This window comes from Apus apus, chromosome 26 (assembly GCF_020740795.1).
Source record: "Apus apus isolate bApuApu2 chromosome 26, bApuApu2.pri.cur, whole genome shotgun sequence".
Classification (NCBI taxonomy): domain Eukaryota; kingdom Metazoa; phylum Chordata; class Aves; order Apodiformes; family Apodidae; genus Apus; species Apus apus.
This window is the reverse complement of record NC_067307.1, coordinates 5,071,741-5,098,219: the sequence shown is the minus strand read 5'-3', so window position 1 is coordinate 5,098,219 and position 26,479 is coordinate 5,071,741. Positions and strand designations below refer to the sequence as shown.

The following is a 26,479-nucleotide window of genomic DNA, read 5'->3' as shown; positions in this document are numbered from 1 at the left end:
AGCAGCCCAGTTTTCCTTCCACTGCATCAGTGACAGTTTTAAAGACCTGGTAATTCTAGTTAAAAAAACAAAACCTGTTTACTTAAATATCTAAATACTACACTTGATGCTGCAGCAGATGAACACCTCAAAATATTTCTGCTTCCAAAGAAGTATGAGGCAGTGCAAGGATTACACAGAGGTGCATCCACAAGCCCAATCCAATAGAAAAAGCTATTAAAGGATAGACAGTGGTCGGTATTCCACTCAAAATCATTTATTGACAAGTTGCCACTTTTTTTCCACCCTGCCTACCATTTTTATCCTTGTTATAAAGTACAAATGGTTTGATACTTTTCTGACAACATTAAAAAAATAGGCTACTAAAGAGGCAAAATTTCCACTTGGAATCCAAAAAATCCTGATGTAAGAAGTCATCAAAATTGCAACAGACAAACATAAAACCCAACACACACAAAGAAGGAATACAGTGTACCTCTTACACTTGACTCATTCATCAAACCAACTGAAAAGGAGTCCCTTGTTCCCAGCTCTTCCTTCGGATCCTGTGACCGTGCTTAACTGATGTGAAGTTTGTGTTAACACAGACAACTCAAAAGGCACTGGAAGGTCACAAGTTCCTGAGCTAAAAGGGGTTATATTCCCAATGTAACTATTAAAAAAAGTCACCAAAAAAACCAAAACCAAAACAATGTTTAAAAACTGGTATTTGGTTCATGTGAGTATTTACTGTATTAACCAGAATCCTGGCTGAAAGCTGCTGCTGCAGAGCAGGCTCAAATGATGGTGTGAGTACATCAGAGTATATTCAGTATGTGGAAAAAAATACTTCACTTACAAGCATCCTTAGTAGCAAGTTCAGGTGCTAAAAAAAAAAAGAGATATTTGCTGCAACATTAAAAAAAGCTCAAGAAGAAGGTTTATCTATGAGATGCAATAAAGGCTTAAAACCAAGCAGCGTTTGACAGCCTGAATGGATAAATAACTAACAAAAGTCAACGGGCAACATTTACACAGATGTATTTGGCCCATTGGAAAAGGACCACAAAAGTAAGGAAAATATGGATCTGGTATTTACAGATCAGTTATTAAAAAACAAAAAATGAACACCACACTAACAAAACCCCACACGTCCTACAACGTGTGCTCAGAATCTTGATGGGGAAGTTCGTAAGATGTCACCCTCACAAATCCCCCATCTCCAATTTGGCTCAGTTTTCACCCATAAAAAGAGAAGCATAACACTGCTCAACCACGGAATGGCTCCTGTCTGAAGAACAGAAATACAAATAGATGAAAAGGAGAGGACTAGTTTTGGCCTATATAATTTCTGATCTTTTCTTCAGATATGCATAGGAGTATACTAAGGCCATGGATCTATTTGCTACATGTAAGGCCTTGGTTGTTGTCAAAGCTCTGTGTGTCAGCAGGGCATTGAAATTCAAGCAGGCATAGAGAGGTGTGCAAGTGCTACTGGGGGCTGCTGGAGAGGTCTCAGGTGTCCCCAGGATCTGGCTGTGTCTCACTGTCAGCCTTCTTCTCTGGCGAGGTGTACAAGAAGTTACAGCAGATATAGAGTGGGAAGATCAGGAGTCTGCTGTCCAAGTTCATGACGACCTGCTCCTGGTAAAGCAAACACAGTGACAAGTGCACAGCAAGAGGTGCCATTAGAGCCAAGGACCCTGACAAATCACACCACACTGATAACTCACAGTCACTCTATCATTTCAATTACTGTGTATTAAAAAACCTCAACATAGAATCATGGAATGGTTTGGGTTGGAAGGGACCTCAAAGCCCATCTAGACCCAACCCCCCTGCATGGGCAGGGACACCTCCCACCAGCCCAGGCTGCTCCAAGCCCCATCCAACCTGCCCTTCAACACTGCCAGGGATGGGGCAGCCACAGCTTCCCTGGGCAACCTGGGCCAGGCTCTCCCCACCCTCACAGCAAAGAATTCCCTCCTCATGTCCAACCTCCATCTCCCTCTTCCAGTTTTCATCCATCCCCCTCATGCCATCCCTCCCTGCCCTTGTCCCAAGTCCCTCCCCAGCTTTCCTGGAGCCCCTTCAGGCACTGGAAGCTCCTCTAAGGTCTCCCTGGAGCCTTCTCTTCTCCAGGCTGAACACCCCAACTCTCTCAGCCTGTCTCCAGAGCAGAGCTGCTCCAGCCCTCCCAGCATCTCCATGGCTCCTCTGGACTTGCCCCAGGAGCTCCACGTCCTTCTTATGTTGGGGGCTCCAGAACTGGACTCAGGCCTGTTGGGGCGGGTCTCACCAGAGCAGAGGGGCAGAATCCCCTCTCTGGCCCTGCTGGTCACACTGGTGACAGCCCAGGACATGGTTGGTTTCCAGACTCCAGTGCACACTGGCGGCTCATGTTGAGCTTCTTGTCCAGCAAAATAATCAATCCACTTTCACCTTAAGCAGATGTTTTATTACAGTAACACTGATAAGATATTCTTTAAGTGTTTATAACCTTTTCACCCAGTGCTGCCAACCCTTCTGCATCACAGATAACAGAAGCCCAGGGAATGACTGAACTAACTCTGCCTTCAGGCACACTGGAGGGGAAGGAAGGCTCTTCTGCCACTACCAGGAGAGTTAACCAACCCAGCAACACTTTCAAGCAAGTTACAGTTGGTTGGTAGGAATTCCTCAGTTTCATTCCAGGAATTGCTTTTGGGGTAGCAAAATTGCCATTTGATCCTACAAGAAGGCTGGCATTGAGCAGGACAAGTTTTCTGTGTGCTCACCATCTGCCCATCACTGCTGATTAGGATTTAAGAAACCTGATGATCAACTCTTCCACATTCCTTACTAATTTCTGCTGCCACAGATGGGTGGAAACGGGCATGTTCTCTTATGAAAGCTCCACTGCTCTCTGAGGCTTTTCTTTATTTTTTTAATAGAGTGATAAATACCACCCTTGAACAACATGCAGCTGTTCTTTTAACTCTTCAGCTTACAACACAGGAAATCTTCAAACTCCAAATTTGCCTCTAAATAAGCAGGAATCTGATGGCCACACAATTCAGAGGGGCAATCTCAGCAGGGCTGGAAACTGCACTAGCACTGAGTGATTCAGCAGCACCACGGGAACTCAATTCACCATTATCAACACTAATGAAATCCACTCCATCCTACCCTAGTCACACTTCACAATTTAGCTTCACCTTTTGCTGCCTGTAAAAGGAAAGCTTGAAATTCCATGTAAGGAATAACAAGAACAACTCCTCAAAAGCACCACTGACTTCTGTTCTGGTTTGGTGGATTTTTTGGTAGCAGTAGGGAAGGGCCACAGGAGTGGCTCTGGTAAGAAGCTGAGAAGCTCTCCCTGCCCCAAAACCCAGCCAAAGATCCATTAGAGGGACAAGAGATGTGCCTCAGCGATTAACATACAAAAGAACGGCTCTCACACCCGAGCAGAGAGGCACCTGGGGGGAGAAGAGCCGTGCAGGAGGAGAGCAGTGCTGGTGGTTGGTGAGGAAGAAGGGGAAGAAGGTGCCTAAGTAGAAGTTTCCCTGCAGCCCATGGTGAGATGGCAGCTGTGCCCCTGCACTCATGGAGGAACGTAGTGGAACATTCCCTGAAGACACCAGGAGGGGTGAACTTGGCCAGTGGGTTGGATTTTGTACCCAGAGGATTTGCTGCCTGTGGCCTCTGATTGCACAGCTGTGGAAGCCCCCAGGCCAGGGAGTTTGTTCCCAAAGCACCCGGGACTCTGCGGGCAGCGCTGGAGCAGCTCCAGACCTGGTGGGATGGACTCATGAAGGAGAGGTTCATGGAGGACTCTCTCCCAGTTGAGGGACCCCGTGGGGCAGCAGGGCAGGACTCTGAGGAATCCTTCTTCCTGGGGAGGAAGGAGCAGCAGGAACCACCAGCCTGTGAACTGACTCCAAACCCCATCCCCATGTGCTGCTGGGGGGAAGGAGGGAGAGAAACTGGGAACAAAGGGATTTGGGAGGGGAGAAGGGAAGGGTGGGGTAACATATGCAAGCCCTGCTCTTTGTGTGTCTGTGTCCTGTGTGTGTTTGATTACTGTGAAATTAAATTATTACTTCCCCCCCCGTTTTGTTTTTTAAATTGAAACTAGAAACAAATTTACTGTAACACAAGATAACAGGGTAAAACATGGGGGAAGAACAGGTAAGTATCTATATACAAAACCGATCTCGATGACAGGGATTTGGGAAAGGCAGGGAGAGGTCCACAGCTCCTCCCAGCACCCGATGCAGGTGGATTCTGGAGCACCTGGGAAACCAAAGGAACCAGCAGCAGCCCCGGCAGGGAGAAAGGAGCAGGAAGGGAGAAGGGCCTGGCTGCTGGCTCTCCTGGCTGTGACAGATTGTGACAGGGAGTGGGCAGGAATACTAACCCTTCCAGTCTTTCAGGGTCCTAAGGACTCTCTCTCAAGTGTCCAACACCGTGCCAGGGTCTCCCAAACCATAGCCACTCCTCATGCCTTTGACTCCACAGTTCAAGTTCAATGGCTCAAAAACATCCACAGACATACCTGGTCCTTCTCAAGGGTTAGGATCTGATACCCTGTTGTTCTGCTGCAAATTATTTTCCCACTGCTGTCAAAAGAGGCCAGGCGTAACCTAGGGACAGGACAACAGGGACAGTATTTGAATTTTCCAGCACAAAGAGTTTCTCACAGGAAGACAGAAAAAGTTTTCCAAATGTAACTAACTTGGTGGCAATAAAATGTAATGCGAGCACAGATGGAAAAACTAAGTTAAGGTGAAACATTTCAGCACATGGCACAGGAAAAGCAAACATCTCCTTGGCTACTCGTTAGAATCATGGAATGGTGAAGGTTGGAAGGGACCTTAAAGATCATCAGGTTCCAACCCTCCTGCTATAAAAGCAGGGACACCTCCCATCAGACCTGGCTGCACAAACCTCATCCATCCTGCCCCTGAATACCTCCACGGAGGGGGCTTCCACAACCTCCCTGGGCAACCTGTTGCAGTGCCTTCCTACCCTCATGGTGAAGAATTCCAGTTTAAAACCATTACCTCATGTCCTATCACTACCCTCTCTTGTGAAAAGCCCCTCCCCAGCTTTCCTGGAACCCCTTCAGGCACTGGAAGCTGCTGTAAGGTCTCCCTGGAGCCTTCTCTTCTCCAGGCTGAACACCCCAACTCTCCCAGCCTGGCTCCAGAGCAGAGCTGCTCCAGCCCTCCCATCATCTCTGTGGCCTCCTTTGGACCCTCTCCAACAGCTCCATGTCTCTCCTGTGCTGAGGCCTCCAGAGCTGTACACAGCATCACCTCCCTGACCCTGCTGAATACACTTCTTTTGATGCAGCCCAGGACACAACTGCCCCTCTGGGCTCCAGCTCTCACTGGTGGCTCATGTCCAGCTTCTCATCTCCTCCCACTCCAAGTCCTTTTCCTCAGAGCTGCTCTCCAGCCTGTATTTGTACCTGGGGTTGTGCTGACCCAGGTGCAGGACCTTGCACTTGGCCTTGTTGAACTTCAGAGGCTGGGATAGGCCCACCTCTCCCAGCCTGTCCAGGTCCCTCTGGATGGATCCCTCCCCTCTAGGGTAGCAGATACTCCACACAGCTTGGTGTGGTCAGCAAACTGGCTGAGGAGACACTCAACCCCACTGTCGACATCTCCAACAAAAATGCTGAACAGCTCTGGTCCCAGCACAGAGCCCTGGGAACAAACCTGAAGGCAATGTTTCTCCGAGGCTGCAGACTGACCGACCCACAGCAGGGCTGATTCAGCGTGTTCCGCTTGAAAATGATGTAACGATTTGTATAAGTAACAAGAAGGTCAAAGCCAAAGTTGAACCCAGTCCATCGCCAGCAGTACTGGAGATAAGCATAAAAAAAACCAACAACCCAAACAAACCAGTCTGAGTATTCATGACAAGAGAAAAGGTAAGTGCTATTTCTCCAACAAATCAGATTTGGGAACGGGATTCTCAGCTGCAGGGGTGTTGGGTGGATTGAAGGGTTCTTGTCAACACCTCTGTGAAACATAAGACACCCTTGGTAGGAAAGCTCTCCCTTGAGCAGTCAGCCCTTGCAGACAGATGACACAAGCTCAGGACCAGCTGCCTTCCAAACATAGACAGCTGCATTCAGCACAAGTGGATCTAAAGTACTTCTGCATTTCTGGTAACTGGTGCAGTATTTCTGCACAGCTCTTCACTGCCCTCATGCTCAAAGCACTCCTTGGAGTACAAGATCCTCTTCCCCACGTCAGTGGGGAAAAAGTCATGCTCTGTTACCTAAAGGTCATGACCTGTTACCTAAAGACACACACAGCTGTATGGAACACACAGGGGTTCCAGCTGTGGCTGTTAAATTTGATCTAGACAGCTTCCTTTTCCAGTTAAAAAGACATCAGTGATCATAGAATCCTGGAAGGGTTTGGGTTGGAAAGGACCTTAAAGATCATCAGGTTCCAACCTCCCTGCATGGGCAGGGACACCTCCCACCAGATCAGGTTGCTCCAAGACCCATCCAACCTGCCCTTGAACACTTCCAGATATGAGGCAGCCACGACCTCCCTGGGCAACCTGTTCCAGCACCTTCCCACCCTCATGGTGAAGAATTTCTTCCTGATGTCTCACCTAAATCTCCTGTCTTTCAGCTTAAAACAGGGCTATATTTTAACTGCATGTGTTTAACAAGTCTCAAAAGTCATGGCTACTTTCCTTCCTTTCACCCACTACAAGTTTTTCCAAATATGGGCTTGCTTGCAGCTCAAGAGCACAATTAAAACACTAATTCCTTATTCATCACACAGACAGCAGGCATTTGCATCTGTCTAGGGAAAGCAGAATAATTTCCTTGACGTGCCATCTCCACTACATCTTTTTGATGCAGTTTGACAATTAAGACCTATATGTTTTGAAAATACCTAACATGTCTGAGACATGTCAGCTCTGCACAGACTGAGCCACATGCCACACTTACATCACCATCCTTTGCAAGCTTTCGACCACACCTCATGCTGTTTGCTTCCAGTTCCTCTTTATTTATTTCTTGAGGCCTACAAAAAAACAGAAAGTGGATCTTTAAGGACACTGAAATGGCTTTGAGTGGTATTTCAATGTGGGAAAGATGAACAGACCTGAGTAAACTGGTCTGACCACACAAGTGACCCTGCTTTGAGCAGAGGCTAGACTAGATGACCTCCCAGAATCCCTTTCAACCCTAATTATCCCATGAATATCCAACTGCTCCACAAAACTGCAACATATATTAGGCTGGGACACCTCAGGTAGGTAGGACTTTCACAGAAGAACTTTTCCAGGTAAGAAAATAACAGCTGCCACAATGACAGACATTCTCCAATCCTCCTTAAAAAAGCCTAAGTCATTTTTTAAAGCAGTATTCCTGACTTCTAGGCAGAAATAAATGTGTGACTGCTGAGGAGCAGCTGCAGGACCCTGCAGAAGCAGCACAATGAGGAAGCATCCACAGAAATGCTGGGGAAGGTTTCTCAAGCAGCTGGTTATGCAACTCCTCTAAAAAAAGTTCCAAGTGCCAGAAGCCTCTTGTTGCTGTCATCCTACACCAACTCAAACTTGGTTCACCTCACAGCTTCCACTGGTGCTTCAACATGGAGAAAATCTTGCAGAGGCAGCACAAGTCAAATCAGTCCCACTTCTCCAGAGGTATGTTACTCACTTCATTTGAGACACGATTACATCATTAACCAAATAAGCAACCAGAAAGTCTTCAAGCCACACTGAGGACAAATGCTTGAAGTGAATATTATAAATCATAATGAAAGGCACCCCCCCCCCCCGCCACGCAAGTTAAATTATAAACCTGCAATATCAAATGACTTCAAGCTATAGAAGTGATAAGAAATGCAGCATCTGTTCTCTTCCTGTTGTGCACACAGCACAAGAACTTGCAGCTATTGCTCAAACAAACTCAGCCTGTGGTCCTTCCCCCTCCAGGTTCCGTAAAAACCAATCCTGGAAGATTAAGTATTTTATGAGTAAGTTAAGCAAATGAGCTGATCATGTTAAGCAAATTCACTCAAGAACCTCCTGTGTGCTTTTTCCACACCTTCCAGCTGAACTGGTTAGGTACCTGACCTAAATTCTGTAATGGTGATAAAAGATTGATTTCTGCTTAATTAATGACAAATTTGACAAACACCAGTACATAATGTGCAGAGAGACATTAGTGCTCCCCCCTCTCAATTCCTTGAGCAGCCTCAGAAGATGCAAAACCTCCAGCTTTAACCACTGACCCACACACTCAGTGAGCAGTCTAGTTATTCTGTTTCATTCTTCAACGCTGTCAAAGAGACTCAGAGACTATTAAGAGCAAAACTGTTCCAGCCACGGACTTGGAAGATCTGCCACAGAACAAGTGTTTAATTAAAAAAACCAAAAAGTTAACCACTTGAGCGCAAGTAAGCCTTGAGCAGCTACAGTTCAAAGCCACAAACTCCAGTATTACACTAAAAAAATCTCAAATTCTGAACAGTGAATAAAATGTTTAGTCCTTTGAAATGCAAACGACATGGAGCAGATGAGGAACACTCTCTTCTCCTCTCTAAAGTTATCCAAAGAGCAAACCATGTCACACGTCTCAAAGCAGTATCATTTCCATGTTGGCAGTCCTAGAATAAGCAGCTGCAATTATGGTGCCAGGTGGGACATGAAAATAGAGCCTTGCTTCAGCTTGCTGCGAGTCCAACCTCACTTTGTGTTCAGCTTACTAAGTTTCTACCCGTGTCTAAGGGAAAAAAAAGATGTGAAGACACTGATACAGGCAGGAAGTTAGAGAGGAAGGGCAGAGGATCTGGATAAAAGGATGTCCCTGTAAAACCTTAATTCTTTTCTTTTAGCAACAAGTCTGTGGAGTGTCCAAAAGATTTGTTTTGATTTAAAGGAACAGTTGCAGAGACACGAGTTATGAGCCACAGGCATCTCACTGCAGGGTGGCACTGCTGGGTGGCATTGCAGCTTGCCAGCAGAAGACGGGGAAATGATCTCAGGACTTCACGTAACGTTTGTCTCAGAGACTGCATGCCAGGGCTAGTGCCATGACACCTGAGCTGCAGGTCACCCCAGGGAAGCGCTCACTCCACGCACGCATGTGCACCCCCAGAGAGCACCCACAGCCCCAAAGAGAGCACCCTGTTCAATTAGCTCAGTACTGGCTATTAAGCAAACAGCAGCCTGGATGCCACCTTGAATCATTTATAAACTACTCCAGTCAGAAGATAGGACCTATAGAGAAGAAACACCACAACTCACCCCTTCCTACCTCTGCCATTAATGAAAGGCCTTGGCAATGAGCACCAGAATAGGACATTGGGGCAAACTGATTCCTATTGCTAAGTACAACTTTCTCTGCCTGAGATTTCCACTTCTAGCTGTCTTAAAAATAAAAAATAAATTCCATATGGCCTAAGAGAAAATTGGACAAGCGAGAAAAACATGAAAAAGTACTCTGCTTACTCCAAGAGTCACTGAAATCATCAGCGCTGCAGGTGAACAGGGAAGTTGTTCTCTTTAAAGGCTGGTAGATCCATCCTCTGCACGTCAAGTTTTGTATGAGAGCTTACTTTTGCCAAAACATTTCACTGACAATTAAAATACTCTCCCTGCATTGCAGTGAGCTACTAGGAGACACCAAACCCAGCCAATCCATGGTCTTTTCATGTGTCAGAAGGTTGCTGAGCACATCAACACTCAGTTGCATGTGAACTGGGGTTCCCAAACGAGCTAGAAGATAACACACAATGCACAACTCTCTACTCTTAGATACATCCAATAAGAGCATTCCAAGAAAAGCCTTTCCAAAAAACATCAATAGGACCAGAAGCAAGCTATGGCCACCCAAAACATTCATCTTGAGGAGCTGAAATGGTCAGATTCACAAATATGTACTTTGTGTTTTTCTAAAGCACTGCTATTGACAGTGAGAACCATTTAAAGATCTGAACTACTCTTATGACCAGAGCTTTGGGGATTTTTTACACTGTTACATGTTAACATTAAAAGGAATTCAGTATTTCCCATGCAATGCACAATTAAGCCATGGAAGCCACTGCCACAAGCTGTTGGCGCTAAACCATAGAATGGTTTGAGTTGGGAGGGACCTTTAAAGATCATCCAGTCTCAACTAGGCAGGAACACCTCCCACCAGCCCAGGCTGCTCCAAGCCCCATCCAACCTGCCCTTCAACACTGCCAGGGATGGGGCAGCCACAGCTTCCCTGGGCAACCTGGGCCAGGGTCTCACCACCCTCACAGCCAAGAATTTCCTCCTCATGTCCAATCTAAATCTCCCTTCCTCCAGTTTTAACCCATTACCCCTTGACCTCTTGCTACACACCCTCGTAAAAAGCCCCTTCAGGCACTGGAAGGTGCTCTAAGGTCTCCCTGGAGCCTTCTCTTCTCCAGGCTGAACACCCCAACTCTCCCAGCCTGTCTCCAGAGCAGAGCTGCTCCAGCCCTCTGATCATCTCCATGGCCTCCTTCGGACTCTTTCCAGGAGCAACACGTCCTTCTTAAATTGGGGGCTCCAGAATTGGACACAGTTCTCCAGGTGAGCCAAGTAAAGCATAAGCTGTTCTAAAATAGAACTGTACATATTTAGGAGCAAGTCTCTGCTGGTGGTTGGTCATTCAGTAACAATCCAGCCAAACCTCCAGCTGGAAAATCCTTCACTAGCACAGCAAGAGAACACTCTCCATGTTAAAAGAAGAGGGGAGGTTTGTAGCTCTGTACTGCTGAATGCTGCCACAGCCTGCACGGCCTTTGGTTCAAATCAGGACAGCAGCTCTCCTGCTTTTCAGGCTGCAATTAGTAAGTGAAGCCTGCCAATGCAGCTGAGCAGGCTCCTCCCCACCATGGCAAAGGCTGGGCTAGAAGAGCTGATGGAAGGAAATAAAGAAGTTGGCTTAATGGTTCTCGATAGATGACAAACATTTTCCAGCTTCCTGAGCTGGCATTTGTTCTCCAGAAAGCACACAAAGAACCAGAAGACAAAGGCAGGAACAACTCCCCTGGCTGCACTTTGCTGTAATTTCAGTATTTAGAAAGAGATCACAGGAGATGGCTCAGTGCAATGTGGCAAAAAGCAAGCAGAGCGAAGGGAAACAGCTTGTGATCCCACACACAGGGGTAATACATCCAGTCAAGAAGCCTTGCTGCCCAAGGCACCACTGCTGACAGCCCTGGTTAGACACAGGCTGAGGAAACCTCAACCAGCATCACCCACCCTGGCAGCAGTCAGGCTGCTGCACCCAGCACAGCCACATGCAGACCTTGAAGGGGACAGCAACACCTGCATGTTGGGAGCTGCCACGGAAGGGCAGAGAATGCCAACAGAGTGGTCTAGGAAGGGGGAAAAGGTAGGGTATAAAATAGGAGGATTATGGAGAGAAGAGGGATGCACTGCCTGGGAAAAGCTGGAGGTGCTGGCAGCAGAGAGAGCTGCCAAACCAGCACTGGGTGGGTGAGAGGCGGTGAAATCAGAAGGGAATGAGGCAACCAGGTCCCAGGGTGTCAAGCCCTGCTGGGTGCTGGGCCTGTGCTGGCTGCCAGGGAGACTGAGATGGGAGAGGCAGGAACAAAGGTTAGCCTGGAGTTGTCCCTGCACAAACAAAAAAACGACAAACTGCCCTCTGCACCAATAGCTGGTTACACACACCACAGCCTCTTGCCCACCTTGCCCAGGGAGGAGGGAAGCAAGGCAGAAAAGGCTGCTTCTCCATCTGCACCACTTTTCCTCAAGTCATCTTTAAATGGAAGGCTAATAAGTTACTCTTTCAAAGCCTCACCACATATTTCAAGGAGAAGCATTAAGCAACATAAAAAAACAAACCAGAACATCCCTCCCCAGCATTTCCCTCGGGATAGATCAGCCAGCCCAAGGGAACAGACAGCTCCACAGAGAGCAACAGAGTTTAAATCCACTGAATTATGCGTCCCCCCCTTCTTAATGCAAACTCCAAGTTAATTGTGTCAGAATTTATATGAGAGGAAGGTTTCTAATTTAAGAAAGCAATAAAGGAAAGCCTGTAATATACCTACCCAATATCATTGTCTTGTTCTGCTCTGAGCATGGCAAACCACTGCTGTTTGTAAACAGAGGACAGCCATTCTAAAATTAAAAAAAAATAAATAAGCTTGGTGTTGTCTTTGGAGCTGGGAATGGGGATGTGCATAAACATTTGAAATAGAGAAATAAAATTACATTGATATAATAAAGTTACACTTATTAACTGGATGGCCTGTGCAAATCCAACACCTGGTAAGACACTTGTGTTGCTCATCTCCAGGCCTCACCCACAGAGGAAGCAAAGCAGTACAGATAAAAATCAACACCAGCACTAAGTCAGGACTACATCCATCTTCTCAAGCATTCCCAATGGCCCCAAGTGATGCAACTCAACACATGTTCTCAGCGTGCAAAGTTCTGGTAAGCCAAGGAGCTTGTTCACAAACTCTTGGGCGAAGACAAATCCCCCCCAGAATCCTACACAAGTTAAACAAAAAGAAAACAGAATCAAAGGATAAAGGAAATGGTGACTTATCACAGATATGGGAAAAAGAAACAGAAATTGTCCCCTACCAGGAATAAACATAAATCATGTTTTCTTCTGAGAACACCATAAAGATTTTATCAGCTGTATTAAATTAACAGTTGCAACCAAGAGATAAAAAGAACAAAACCTAATAGCTTGTAAGTCAGTTACACCAAAGGGATCACAGGCACCCAAAAGCACAGTATGTAAGTTCTTCTGAGTCAAGGTAACAAACAGGGGCAAGTATGCAAGGTCACGAGCAAGAAGAAACTGAGATGAGAAAAACAGTGGGGAGCATTGTTGCCAGGAACACAAAGCAGGTAGCTGATGGGTATGAAGTGAGAGCACAGAGCTGAGACTGCCTTAAATATTCCAGATGCAAAAATTAAAGCCCTGCTGACTCTGGAGTTAAGATTCAGACCGAAAAGGGAACTAATTGAAGTAAAACAGAAACTATAAAAGTGAATTGAGGGAAGCTACACAGTTGAGGAACAGAAAATGGATGTGCTGGAAGGAAAAAAAATAAAAATAAAATCAGGAGACAGAGCACTATTATTCTTGTATATACCTATCTATTTCATATGTTGTATTTCAACTGTAGTTCACCTGTCAATTCATAATTAAAATACTGCTTAGGAGATATTTAGAAGTGCCCAAGTAAAACAGAACAATGAACACTCGTCTTACACACATTGAGTTTCAGCCTCTTATATCTTCTCTACACAAACAAGAAGAGATTGACTCTGTTGTGAACTCCTAACAGTGTCTCAGCTTTCTCCTGCATGTCCTACATACACAGAGTGTATAAAAAAACATAATAAATAATTACACCATTTCTTTCAACTATTCAACGTGATTTCCTTCTTTACCTCCTTGAGAACAATTTCACCTGGAATAATCAAAAGGGCTTAATTACACTGTAATACAAACTCCCCAGCAACTTCCACCTTTGCAGGCTCTGTTGGGCACGCACAATCACCTCCAGTGGTGGGTGCTGGCAGCCAAGAACCTGTTTCAGGTGCCCCACCAACACTTCCCCAAATCTCCTTTTAAATGATGAGCAGAAGTTCCTGATCTTAACACAGGTTTTGGCTGCAAGCTGCAATCAACAGACTACAAGGGCTGGCAAGGATTAAACTCTTAACAGCACTTGAGGTCTCTGCATTCTGCACCTCTTCCCTCCCCACTCTCCTGGTTCTCTTGGAAACCAAACCTTGGTCGGTTTTTTTCAATCAATACTCAGCAACAGAATGTAAACATCAGGTACTTTTCCAGCACTAACCACACACTTGTTGTTGCCACCTTTCCCACTGAGTGACCAAGCCTATTTCGGCATTTAACACAGCTCACAAACTGCTTAAGTCTAAAGAGTAAACATGGAGCTCTCCAACACCTCATGAACCATGAGAAAATTACACATTCGTTTTCAAAAAGCAGAAGCAAATCAGCCTCAAAGTTGCAACTTAAGGAACCTTCCTCTGACGTCCATAGATAGGAGGCTTTTGGGTTTGAGCTCAGACAAAATCTTTCACTGAAGGACACTAAAAAAAGGCTGCCCAAAATTCTAGTAAGTGATACCAACAGCAACATCAAGAGGAGGAAATCAAGTGCAGTACTGGTAAATTTCTGGTTCGCAACATCTTATTCACATGCTGACAAAGCCACTGCACAAGGAAATAACCCACAGTTTTCCTGTGTCATCATGAAAGTAAGGATCTAAAGGGCAATTCACCCAAAAAAATGTTATTACAGAATGAAGATTCCTTAACACTTTGCTTATACTCCGTACCAGTAAGATGGATTCTACTGACTTCATACATCACTTAAGCACAAAAAACCCCAGATATCGAAGATCAGATCTGTTCTGGGATTTTTATGTGTAATTTAGCGTTTTACCACCTGCTGGAGGTGAAACCCTGCCCCATCTACCGGCAGAACCGAGCAGAACACTCCCCAAGAGGCAGCTGGACTGTCGGTAGGACAGTGCCTCCCCCTGCTGTTGGAACTCCACTTCCAACCTTGGGAGCACGGGATGATCGTGTTCCTTCGGATTGTACTTTGTCAGAACTAGCACAGAAGACACTCTCCTCTGCATCTGTTAAGGAATTAATTTAAACCAGGACAGGGAGGAGAGAAAGCAGAAGTAGTTGTTCTCTTTCACTCAAGAGACTAAAAGATTTCTAGCAAGGTAAGGACCCTATCCCCCCTCCCCAACCACAGAGTCATCATCCAGCTTCTGACATTTCAAAGTGGAAGAAAGAGGTGCTCAAAGTCACCCAGACATTCTGCAAAGGGCACCTAAACCATTATTTCTGGCAGAGTCAGGATACAGCAGCACAAGACAGACAAGCTGAGTAAAGTGAGATGCTCACTAAGTCATCCTAACGGCAAAGAAAGTGCTTGAAAAGCCATTGAGCAATTTGCTCAGGCCAACAGGCTTCAAGAGAAACATCCTGACCAGTCTGTCTTAGGAAGGGCTTTTCACCAGAAAGGGCAGTGATAGAACAAGGGGTAGGAAGGTGCTGGAACAGGTTGCCCAGGGAGGTTGTGGATGTCCCTTCCCTGGAAGTGTTCAAGGCCAGGTTGGATGAGGTTTGTGCAGCCTGGTCTGGTGGGAGGTGTCCCTGCCCATAGCAGGGAGGTTGGAACCTCATGATCTTTTAGGGTGTCTTCCAACCTTCACCATTCTATGATTCTAGGATTATATCCTCACTCTGTGGACATCTATGGTGGCATGAAGGAAAAAACCAGTATGAGATGAAGAAAGTGATTTTAATTTTAAAGGAAGATAGCAGTGCCATGCAAAGACAGGCTGAGTATTTAGGTGTGACAAGAGACCAAAGTGACCCCCAAGGCTGCAAGCATGGACAGAAGACAGGAACATACATATCAAGAAATTACAAAGAATGATGAGCAGCTCAAGAAAAGCAGTCTTAACTGACATGTGGCAATTACACCTTTCAACAGACATCACAGACACTCAGATGAATGGATGGTTACATTGCAGACAGATCCACAAAAAATAAAATTGAAGTTGTGTACAGAAGAGCAAGGGAAAAACTGTCAGAGAAAGTGCAAAATGCAGTGCTAGGGTTCAATTATGATAAGGGAACACTGAACTAAGTGAAATCTGGAGCAAGGATCCCAGGAGCCAAATTCCAAGAGCACAAGAAGTCCAAACACTGCCACAAGGAGCACAGCTAACTCTGGGGAGGGAGAAAAAGGCAAATGAAAAAAAAGCAAAAAAAAAAGAAAGAAAAAGGAGGGGCAGGTTTGTCACATGATAAAATATATGAATGATAGTGGAGAGACATTTTCAACTGATAACCCAACTTGATAACTCATTTCCAGTCTTAATCCTCTAGCAGCATCCAGGTTTACACAGCTTCCAAGCAATGAACAAAAAGCTTAGCTGTGAACTTAGACTTGAGCAGCAAGATGAGATCTTTTTTTATATATAATTTTTCAGTGATAATGTAATGTTAATAACAGCAATCTGTAACAACATGAGACAGCATTTCGACTTAGGGGCTCTAAAAAGCAGCAGGACCTGGAACAAGGATTACTTAATACAAGTCAAAATGCAAATAACATCACAAAAGCAGAATATTTAAAGATCTTATTCCCCCCCCAAACCATCTAAAAATCTGTGGTAAATAACACTTGTCTTTGAAGATGAGAGAAGAGTTCAGAGCACCTTATGCTTTTGGCTTTCATGCTCAGGTAATATTCCAAATACTGTCCAAAAATACTCAGGTCTTTTTAGAATGTTAATGGCTAGAAAACAGTTGAGTCTCAGCAAGTTTTGCTCTCTCTCAAAAAAAGACTTTTTCCATGTCTGGGGCTCTGGGGTCACTTAAGCACTAATAATGCACCCTGTATTGGTTACAGAGTACTTTGACGAACGGAGTGATCAGTACAGTGCTTAACCCACCTACTTGTGTGCCTTCTAAGACTTTTATGCATGTCAATTTAATGTTCAACTTCTGCTGAATCTTCAGCCACAAATCAACCATTGGAGATAAATCCAGTAAATGCACCCAGACCTTCCTAATCACTCCAGGGTAAGAGGCTGGGAAAGGCACAACTAGACATGAGCCACCAATGTGCAACTGCAGCCCAGAAAGCCAATCACGTCCTGGGCTGCATCAAGAGAAGTGTGGCCAGCAGGTTGAGAGAGATGATTCTGCCCCTCTACTCTGCCCTGGTGAGACCCCACCTGGAGAACTGGGTCCAGTTCTGGAGAACTCAACACAAGTGGGATATGGACCTGTTGGAACACGTCCAGAGGAGGGCAATGAGAATGATCCAAGGGCTGGAGGACCTCTCTTATGGAGACAGGCTGAGGGAGTTGGGGTTGTTCAGCTTGGAGAAGACAAGACCCCAGGGAGACCTTATAGTGACCTTCCAACAGCTGAAAGAGGCCTATAAGAAGGCTGTGGAAGAGCTGTTCACAGGGCATGTAATGATAAGACAAGAGATTAAGGTTTCAAGGTAGGAAAGGATAGATTTAGGTTGGACATTAGGGAAAAGTTCTTTATTATAAGAGTGGTGAAGCACTAGAAAGGGTTGCCTAGAGAGGTGGTGGAGGCCCCATCCCTGGAGACATTCAAGGTCAGGCTTGATAGGGTTCTGAGCAATCTGGCCTAGTTGGAGATGTCCCTGCTTATTGTAGAGGGCTTGGACTAGCTACCCTTTATAGCTCCCTTCCAACCCAAGACATTCTATGATTCTAACTTGCCTCACTCACCTGAGGGTATGAGGGAATCTCTCTCAAGAATTCTGGCTGATGCCAAGTCACTGATGATGTACTGCAGCCTCAGGTGTGTGAACACCCCCAGGAACGCGCTCCCCTGCTCCGACTCCAGGAATGCAACGTCCCCCTCCAAATCTGCAAGACAGAGCACCTGTATCACAACGTGTTTTCCTCTGTATTTTCCAGATCCTACTCATATTTGAGATGGAGTTTTAATTTCTCAAGCAGAAAAAGTTATTACGGACAGGAAAATCACCTTTTGCAGCTAAAATTAAGAAACTGCTTCCATTCAAATCCTTTCAGCAGAAATGTTGGACCAAACTTTTCCTCTTTTGAAATACACTGGTGCCTTCTAGTGAGAAGGCAACAAAAGCTCAGCCTGACTGAACAATGGCAAAAGCAACAAAGCAAAAATAGTGACCATGTCTGCTCACTTGAAAACATGTGGACACAACAGTCCAAAAGCCCTGTGGCCACTTGAAAACACAGACAGAATCAGAGTGGTCAGGGTTAGAAGGGACCTCTAGAGATCATCCAGTCCAACCCACCTGCTAGAGCAGGATCCCCTGGAGCACATCCCACAGGGCTGCATCCAGGGGGGCCTTGCACATCTCCAGAGAAGGGGACTCCACAACCCTCCTGAGAAGCCTGTTCCAGTGCCTTGTCACCCTCATAATAAAGTTTTCCTTCACGTTCAGATGGAACTTCCCAAGTTCTAGTTTATGCCCATTGCCCCTCGTCCTGTCCCTGGGCACTGCTGAGCAGAGTCTGGCTCCATCCTCCCTGCACCCACCCTGAGATACTTCCAGGCATTGGTAAGGTGTCCCCTCAGCCTTCTCTTCTCCAGGCTGAACAATCCCAGCTCTCTCAGCCCTTTCTTACAAAGGAGATGCTCCCCAATGATCTTAATTCCCCTTCCCTGGACTCTCTCCATCAGTTTCCTGAAAAAGCTATCACTGTGGAGAATGTGACGCCAGGGACTGCTGGCAGAGGCAAGCCTTCCTGGAGAAAACAGGACAAAGTTTGGAAGCAGAGGAGAACAATCACACTTGACTTTTAACCCACATCTTCCCTGATCCAAGGCCATGCCAATTTATCCTACCTTTCCTACGCTTGGCAAACCAGGCATCAGCTTCAGTTAAGAGTTGTTTCAAAGACCCATTCCAGGAAGGCACTAGCTGAAGGAACATCCACTGGGTAAAATAAACAACCTCCAGTAAGTCAATTGAAGAAGTTTTCAGATAAGTAATACATGCATGATTAAAGGGACACTTTCATAATACATTAATTCCTACAAAGATTCTTACACTCTATTAAATAGAATCACAGGATTATTAGAAGACCTCTGAGATCATCAGGTCCAGCCTATGACCTAACACCACCACACCTCCAGACCATGGCACTAAGTGCCACAGCCAGCCTTTCCTTAAACACCTCTAGGGATGGTGACTCCACCACTTCCCTGGGCAGTCCATTCCAGTGTCTGATCAAATACTTTCAATAAATAAAAAAAAAAGGTTAAAGTTCGCATAGTTACAAATCTCCTACTTAGGAGTTCAACTTCCTGAAGCCCCAGCCAGACCCTCTAAGTACCTTTTTGAGAGCAGTGTACACGTCCATTTCCACCTGCATCACAAACAGGTTAGAAGAGCTAATCAGTTGTTTCATGAGGTTTATGCTGAAAAAAAATTAAATAAGAGTTCTATCAGACAGCCTAGATAAAAGCAAGAAAGCAAGGTAGGTAACAACCAACCATCACTAGCCTAGAAAGTTATTTGTAGGGAGCTGTATGCTTTGAAAGAAATTGCACTTCATCACTCCAAGTTAACTGGAGCCTGAGTACCTGAGTTCTTTGAAGAGTTCAACACTCTGGTGAGTCATCAGGTTGTTCAAGAGCCACTCAAGGCACCTAGATTAAAAGTAAGGAATTAGTACCTTTGGTTTTTTTCTTATGTATGTAAACATTCCTGCAACAGTTGCTCAAGCTCACAAAGCCTGATTATGCACCTCAGGATTTTGAAATACTGCTTTAACCCGAGACATTAATGTGCAAAATTATGGAAGGGAGTTACTTCAAAAACATGAAGTTCACCATCAAATTTTCTGTAACTCTTCAAGTTGCATTTAATCTCTCTCAGGGTACAGTGAAACCTACCTTTAAAGTACTATCACTGCCACAAAAAGGTCTGACAACGCACAAATTCACAGCAGACTGAAGCAGACGGCTTCAGCATTCTGCTCCCACATGTAATTATCCTTCCTAATTAGGATAAAGTTAAGCTTATGTTCTGAATATTAAAGCAGCTTTGTGATAAAACAGTCAATGACCACAAGTATTATTTCACTCCCATACTGCAAACCAAATATACTGTCTTTACTAATGTACTTGAGTAATTAATAGCAATTTTAAAGGTACTTGGTTAGAGCAGGAACTTGAAAACAAAACAGGACAAGCAGAGCTCCAGCCAGGTAGCTTTAAAAAAAAATTAAAAATTAACTTAGGCATTATTTTAGTGTTTGTAAATCCACACTTTTAATTAGCAATGTACAAAGCAGCTTGAGGAAAGGAATTCTTACTTTTTCTTCACAGAGTCTAACCCGTACGTCCCCGCTGAATTATAATAACCACACACAGTTTTTTCATTAATGGTTTCCTTCATTGTTTCACCACACTGCTGGATTAAGCCATCCTGTGGGGAATAAAAAAAAAAAACAACAAAACAACAAAGCCACAAATATTCCAAGTTTTAAATTCCCAAAAGGAAGTGTCAAAGATTGTGCAGTTCAGACAGATTTTCATGCTTGAATTATTACCACAGTCACACATTCTGCAGTGACCTGAGCTGCTCTAGCCAGAAAATTCAAACCAACATTCCTCAGATACACACACTTTTCTTGAGGATATATCATGTGCAAGCAAAGCTTAATTAATACCTTCAGGGTAGAACAAATAAGCTGTTAAAACATACTTGAATCTACTTATAGATGTGATGCTCAGAGCAGCACAATGTTACAACTGCATCTTAGTAATAGCATTTTTAAATAAAACCACTGCATTGTGTTTGGGTTTCTTCCCACTTAAGTCTGAAAAGATAATTTATTTCTCTGGCTGAAACAGTACACGTGTGTGAGTTTATCTGTTCTCTTTATCTGAAAAGAAAGCATCAAAATATTGCATATTTATTACTTACAAGCTGCAGCATGCTGGCTGCTGCTAAAAGTGCAACTACTCGACTGGGTTTTATTAAGACATCGTCTCTGTACAGCGAGCCAAAAGCCACCTGCAGGGCTGGAGAGAGCACAAGTGTCAAACAGAGAGGACTTTCACAGGATCATAGAATGGTGTGGTTGGAAGGGACCTCTGGAGATCATCGAGTCCAACCCCCTGCCAGAGCAGGATCACCTGGGGCAGGTCAGACAGAAGTACATTCAGGTGGGTCTTGGAAGCCTCCAGAAGGAGACTCCACCACCTCTCTGGGCAGCCTGTCCCAGGGCTCCCTCACCCTCACAGGACAGAAGTTCTTCCTCATGGTGAGGTGGAACTTCCTGAGGTCCAGTTTGTGTCCATTGCCCCTTGTCCTGTCACAGGCACCACTGAGAAGAGCCTGGTCCCTCCCTGACACCCCCCTTCAGATATTTATAGACATTAATAAGGTCCCCTTTAGTCTTCTCCTCTCCAGACTGAACAGCCCCAGGTCTCTCAGCCTTTCCTTGTATGACAGATGCTCCAGTCCCTTCATCATCCTCATAGCCTCTGTTGGACTCTCCAGTAAATCCCTGTCTCTCTCAAACTGGGGAGCCCAGAACTGGTCCCAGTTCTCCAGGTGGGGTCTCACCAGGATAGAGAAGGGGAGGAGCAGAACCTCCCTCGACCTGCTGGACACACTCATTTTAGTGCAGCCCAGGATTCCATGGGCCTTCTTGGCCACCAGACCACATTGCTGTCCCATGGGTAACTTGTTGTCCTACAGGACTCCAAGGTCTTTCTCCAGGGAGCTGCTTCCCAGCAGGTTCAGCTCCTAATCTGTCCTAGTGTCTGGTGTTACTCCTCCCCAGGTGCAGGACTCTACACTTGTTGAAACTCATGAGGTTCCTCTTTTCCCAGCTCTCCAGCCTGTCCAGGTCTCTCTGACCGGCTCCACAGCCGGTGCCCAGTGAACCAGGCACTCCTCCCAGTTTGGTATCATCAGTTGGTATCACCAACTTGCTGGGGACACACTGTCCTCCCATCCAGGTCGTTTATGAAGATGTTGAACAGGACTGGACCCAGCACTGATCCCTGGGGGCCTCTAGTAGTCATTTTGAGCATGGATAACTAAAAGAACCCTTCAAGATAACCAAAGCCCTCAAGTGCACACTCTGCACAATCTATTTGCTCTGGATAAAGAGCTAATATTTACCAGCCTTTGTGTACACAAACAGAAGACACAGAACATGACATTAACCAATCAAATACAGCCCTTTGTACTGTTTAAACAAAAGATTCATCTTAAACACCCACCAAGTCATGCCATGGGGCAAACATGGAGAGCAGTAAAACTAGTTAAAAGAAGTTAAACCTCATGATCCTCTCTGCAACCCATCACTAGCATCGTGTTGACATATGATGATCATGTCACAAGTTTCTCTGCATTTCTTCTGAAGGACACTTGGTCTTCACCCTGTGCTGCTTGGAAATATTTTGCCAACTCCCATCCATCCTCTGGGAGCAGCTTTTCCAGAGCAGACAGATGAAGGTGGGATGCACACTCTACAACCACAAGGTGGGTCTCTAGAGCCCCGATGGAAACAACAGGACAGTTGGGAGCTTTTCAGCTGCACTTCACAACTCAGAGGTACAAAACTGACTTCAACTCTACAGGTGACCCAAGTGAAGATCAAAACTGAATGAGCACAGAACTTGTTCTCTCAAGTTTCTCATTTACTTGTTTGAAAAATATTATATATAAATAGTTATTTTCTGTCAGGTTTAACTTCATCTCTACCTTCAGAGTTCACATTACAGTAAAAGGTTTCCACTTACCTTCTATATCAATATTTTGGTCAGGAATCTCCAACTCTATGACATTCATGCTAGATTCTTTCCAAGATCCACTGAACATACTGGAAAAGTAGCCTGACTATATGAGGGAAGCGAGGAAAAGAAATCAAGTAAGAGATTTGGCTCAAATTAGAGCTGACAAAAGCAGCACAAGGAACAAAAATTGTTAATATTTACCCTTACGCAAAACAAAATGAATCAAGGCAAGTTTTCACAAGCTACAACATCCTGCCATACTTGAGAAAGGACTAATTGTAGCTGCTCTATTGCTGAAAGTGAGAATGTGTTCAGAGAATTTGGACTACACGACTGTAATCAAAGTAAAGAGCTTTAAAGGGCCAGAAAAGTCACATAAGCTCTTTTCCTACAAACCACAGCATCAATGGGGATATAATTAGTCCAAGAATCAAGTCTTTAATGTTACTTGCAGACAACAAATCCTGCAGGCATTAGGGAATGCCAGTTTGGGTGTTGGGAAGAAAACAAAAAGGCATGCAAGACATACAAATTAAGGTACAAAGTTGTAGTCTCATACCAAGGACACATACACATACACCATTTATGTAAATATACCTTTTATTATAAAGTGTAAGGCATATAAAACTAGAATTTGATAGGTTTCCATCCAAATGAAGTGAAATAAACTGCTCTACTAGGGTTCCTGATTTTCCTTCTCAGCAGCAGAAGTGCCCATTATGAGATGCTATCACTCACTGAAGTTTACCTGAGAGATCAAGAAAATAAAGTCTATTTGTACAGTCCCATATTCCCTGACCTCTTAACTCAGCATTTCAACTCAGGGCAGCAAACAACATAAAATCCAATTTTGATTTGATTATGTAAATATTTCTATAGCTCCAGCATATCCCCTAGCCATGATGACATACAACAAACCAGTCTCAGAACCTGGACCTTATTCCTCTGACCAGTCCTCACAAGGCTACCTCAGCTTTGCCATGTAGATCAACTCATTAATTTAATGAGAATTTATATTCCTAGTAAAGAGCCTCAGAAAAAGGAAATCCTCCATTTCTCAATCTGCCATCCTCAGGTAGAGCAGCACCTTTCTGGTATGTATCAAACTAAATGCAGTAACTTGAGAGATAAGGGAAAAGAAACACCCAGAGTGAAACAGTCTGCTCAGCAAGACAGGGGAGGAGCCATCATTTCAAGTAATTTTTAACTTCCAAAAACCTTTTGCCTACAGTAACATAATTCCAGTTATAGAGCATGAACTGAAAAAGAAACCTGACTTACGAGAACAGTTAACCACAAAACTTCAGCTCCCATCTCACCTGTCCAAGGCCTCTATAGAAAAAAATCACCATTTTCAAAGTCTGTTCAAAAGCAATTCAATATTCACTGTTAGTCATCAACCCACACTAAGTTTTAGGGAAGAACTTGAGATGGAGCAACAACAGAACCACAATGATGATTAAAAATATCATTGCCAACAACAGCCAACCCAGCTGCACCACGTCAGTCTGACTGTCCCATCCTCCTTTTTCATGAAGAATCAGAAGTGAGCAGGCAGGGGAGGCTGTGCCTGCCAGCTGTCCCACTCAAACACACCTCTCCAGAGATGGCTGCTTAGTCCTGGGCTATGCACAAATCCCAGGGTTGGAAGAAACCTCTAGAGATCGTCCAGTCCAACTCCCCACTAAAGCAGGATCCCCTGGAGCACATCCCACAGGGCTGCATCTAGGGGGGTTGGAATATCTCCAGAGAAGGGGACTCCAAACCCCCCTGGGCAGCCTGTCCCAGGGCTCTGTCACCCTCACAGTCAAGAAGTTTCTCCTCATCTTTCCATGGACCTTCCCATGTTCCAGCCTGTGCCCGTTGCCCCTGGTCCTGTCCCTGGGCACTGCTGAGCAGAGTCTGGCTCCACCCTCCTGCACCCACCCTGAGATACTTCCAGGCATTGAGAAGGTCTCCCCTCAGCCTTCTCTTCTCCAGGCTGAACAGTCCCAGCTCTCTCAGCTTTTCCTTGTAAGGAAGATGCTCCAATCCCCCAACCATTTTGTTCCCCTCCCCTGGACTCTTTCCAGCAGTTCCCTGTCTCTCTTGAATTGGGGAGCCCAGAACTGGTCCCAGTTCTCCAGATGGGGCCTCACCAGAACAGAGCAGAAGGGCAGGATGACCTCTCTCAACCTGCTGGCCACACTCTTCCTCATGCACCCCAGGTCTTCTTGGCCACAAGGGCACATTGCTGGCTCATGGGTCATTTACTGTCTACCAGGACTCCTAGATCCTTCTCCTATGACTTTCCTGCCCTCATTTTACCTTCTTTAAAAGGCTGTAATGCATGTAAAAACCTTTTTCCTGCAACAACAAACTAAATCAAGAATTGACTTCTACCATCAGTTGCTACACCAGAGCACTCAACCTCACAGTGACACCTTCACCTTCCAACACATGAACCTACTTTGTGTTTGGCTACAGCTGACAAAGAAGTGTGCACACATGCAGGTTTAGTATTAATTACTCTTCCTGCTTCAAATAAATTGCTTCCAAAGTTAGACTTGCACTTTAAAGTTAAGGGCACAACTGAATCAGACATTGCAAGACAAAGCCAGTGTTCCTCCCCACTTCTGTCACCAGAAAAGTAACAAGAGAACAGACAGCAAAGACAACATTACTTCTTCACTCCCAAAACAATAAAATAACAGAGAGAATTTCACCTTAATAGAAGCCTGAAAATAAAATGCTTGTAGAAACACCTTTTTTTTTTTGTAGGTACACACCAAGATGTTTCCCTGTTTAGAGTTTCTGTGCAGACCTTCCTCATGCACAGCAAGGAAGCAACAAGGACCTTCATCCCAGGATGAAGGCTACATAACAGAGACCCAGCTCCAGCACTATCACTTCAGGTTCCTCAAGTCCCAGTGAAGAGTAAAATTAAACTGGGTTAGCTCAGGCTTTACAGATCAATTCCGGAAGTATTTTCTCTGCTCTGCAAGAATATTAACATTGCAGGAGACTCTCTGCTATTTGTTTAGTACACAGGACCAGGTTCTCAGGACATCAAAAGACAATTCTCAGGACTGTTTTCACAAAGGATGCACCAGGGTTGAGATGAGCATATTAGAAAAATCAAACAGCAGAAGACAGAGCTGAAGAGACCTTTCCAACACGAGGCTATAGCTAAGCTTCTTAACATTACTCTCTAAAACACAACACAAGTTATTTAACTGCTTGCACCCACAGGAAGTGTGATAAGTCCAAAATATGACAAAAAAAAAAAAAAAAGACTCAAGTCATGTTAACATTTACCAGATAGCCTCTTATTAAAAATACAGTTACTACTGAGAGTAAGAAGCCACTTACCTGACACAAATATATCTTATGCAAGTTCCACTCCTCTCCCAGAGCACAAATCTTTATATCACTGTTCTCCCCATTCAAAAACAGAGTCTGGTAAATATACTTAGAGGTGCTTTTCAATTTTTTCCTACACGAAAGGTAAACAGAGACACACCCTTTGAGTCTCGCTGTGACAGAAGCAACACAAAGCTTGCGGGTTCTGTGCCCTCAGTCCAGGACTGACCACCCCCCGTGCTGCCCCCACGACCTTCCCCCTCTCTCATTTACCGGCACTTTGCAGAGCAAAGAAGAAGCCAACCCCGGCGCAGGCCCGTGCTCCCGCCACAGGCCCGTGCTCCCGCCACAGGCCCGTGCTCCCGCCACAGGCCTGCCCTCCACCCCCCCGCCCCTTCCAGCCCCGCAACCACCGACAGACCCCCCGGCCCCGCAGCCCCCTGAGGCGGCCGCCCCCGCCCCGAGCTGTCCCCGGGAGCAGCCGGACCTGCGGGGGGTGTTGAGCAGCCGCTCCTCCCGCTCGGCCTCGCTGTCGCTGTCCGCGGGCCCCTCGGCCCCGCCGCGCTTCCTCTTGCCGCCCCCGCCGGCCCCCGCCGCCCCGGCCCCGCGCGGGACAACCCCCCGCCGCCTCAGCACCCGGCTGCTCAGCGAGCCCATCGCCGCTCCGCCGCCGCCTCCGCCTCTTCCTTCTCCTCATGGGGCCGCCCGGAGCGGAGCGGAGCGGGGCCGGAGCGGGGCGGGCGCCGGGCGCCTCAGCAACGGCCGGTACCGGCCGCGGGCCCGCCGGGCCCGGCACGGCGCGCATGCGCGGCCGGCGCCATCTTGGGCGTGC

The 26,479-nt window shown here is 45.7% G+C and overlaps 1 protein-coding gene across 2 annotated transcripts; it reads right to left on the bottom strand.

Moving 5' to 3' along the window:
- Window positions 1–240: 240 nt before the first annotated feature.
- Window positions 241–26,455, bottom strand: GMCL1 (germ cell-less 1, spermatogenesis associated). 2 transcript variants are annotated; one of them, XM_051640655.1, is made up of 14 exons: window positions 26,135–26,454; window positions 25,657–25,780; window positions 22,312–22,408; window positions 20,480–20,577; window positions 19,866–19,978; window positions 19,132–19,197; window positions 18,882–18,966; window positions 18,391–18,481; window positions 17,283–17,423; window positions 12,039–12,108; window positions 6,944–7,019; window positions 5,685–5,830; window positions 4,517–4,604; window positions 241–1,623 (listed from the first exon to the last, which is right to left on the bottom strand). In XM_051640655.1, the coding sequence occupies exons 1-14, from the start codon at window positions 26,302–26,304 to the stop codon at window positions 1,495–1,497; spliced, it is 1,494 nt and encodes a 497-aa protein (XP_051496615.1). In that variant the 5' UTR covers window positions 26,305–26,454; the 3' UTR covers window positions 241–1,494. The 2 variants fall into 2 exon arrangements, with proteins under 2 accessions (XP_051496615.1, XP_051496616.1); XM_051640656.1 differs by lacking the exons at window positions 5,685–5,830; window positions 6,944–7,019 and having other exon boundaries at window positions 26,135–26,455.
- Window positions 26,456–26,479: the final 24 nt, after the last annotated feature.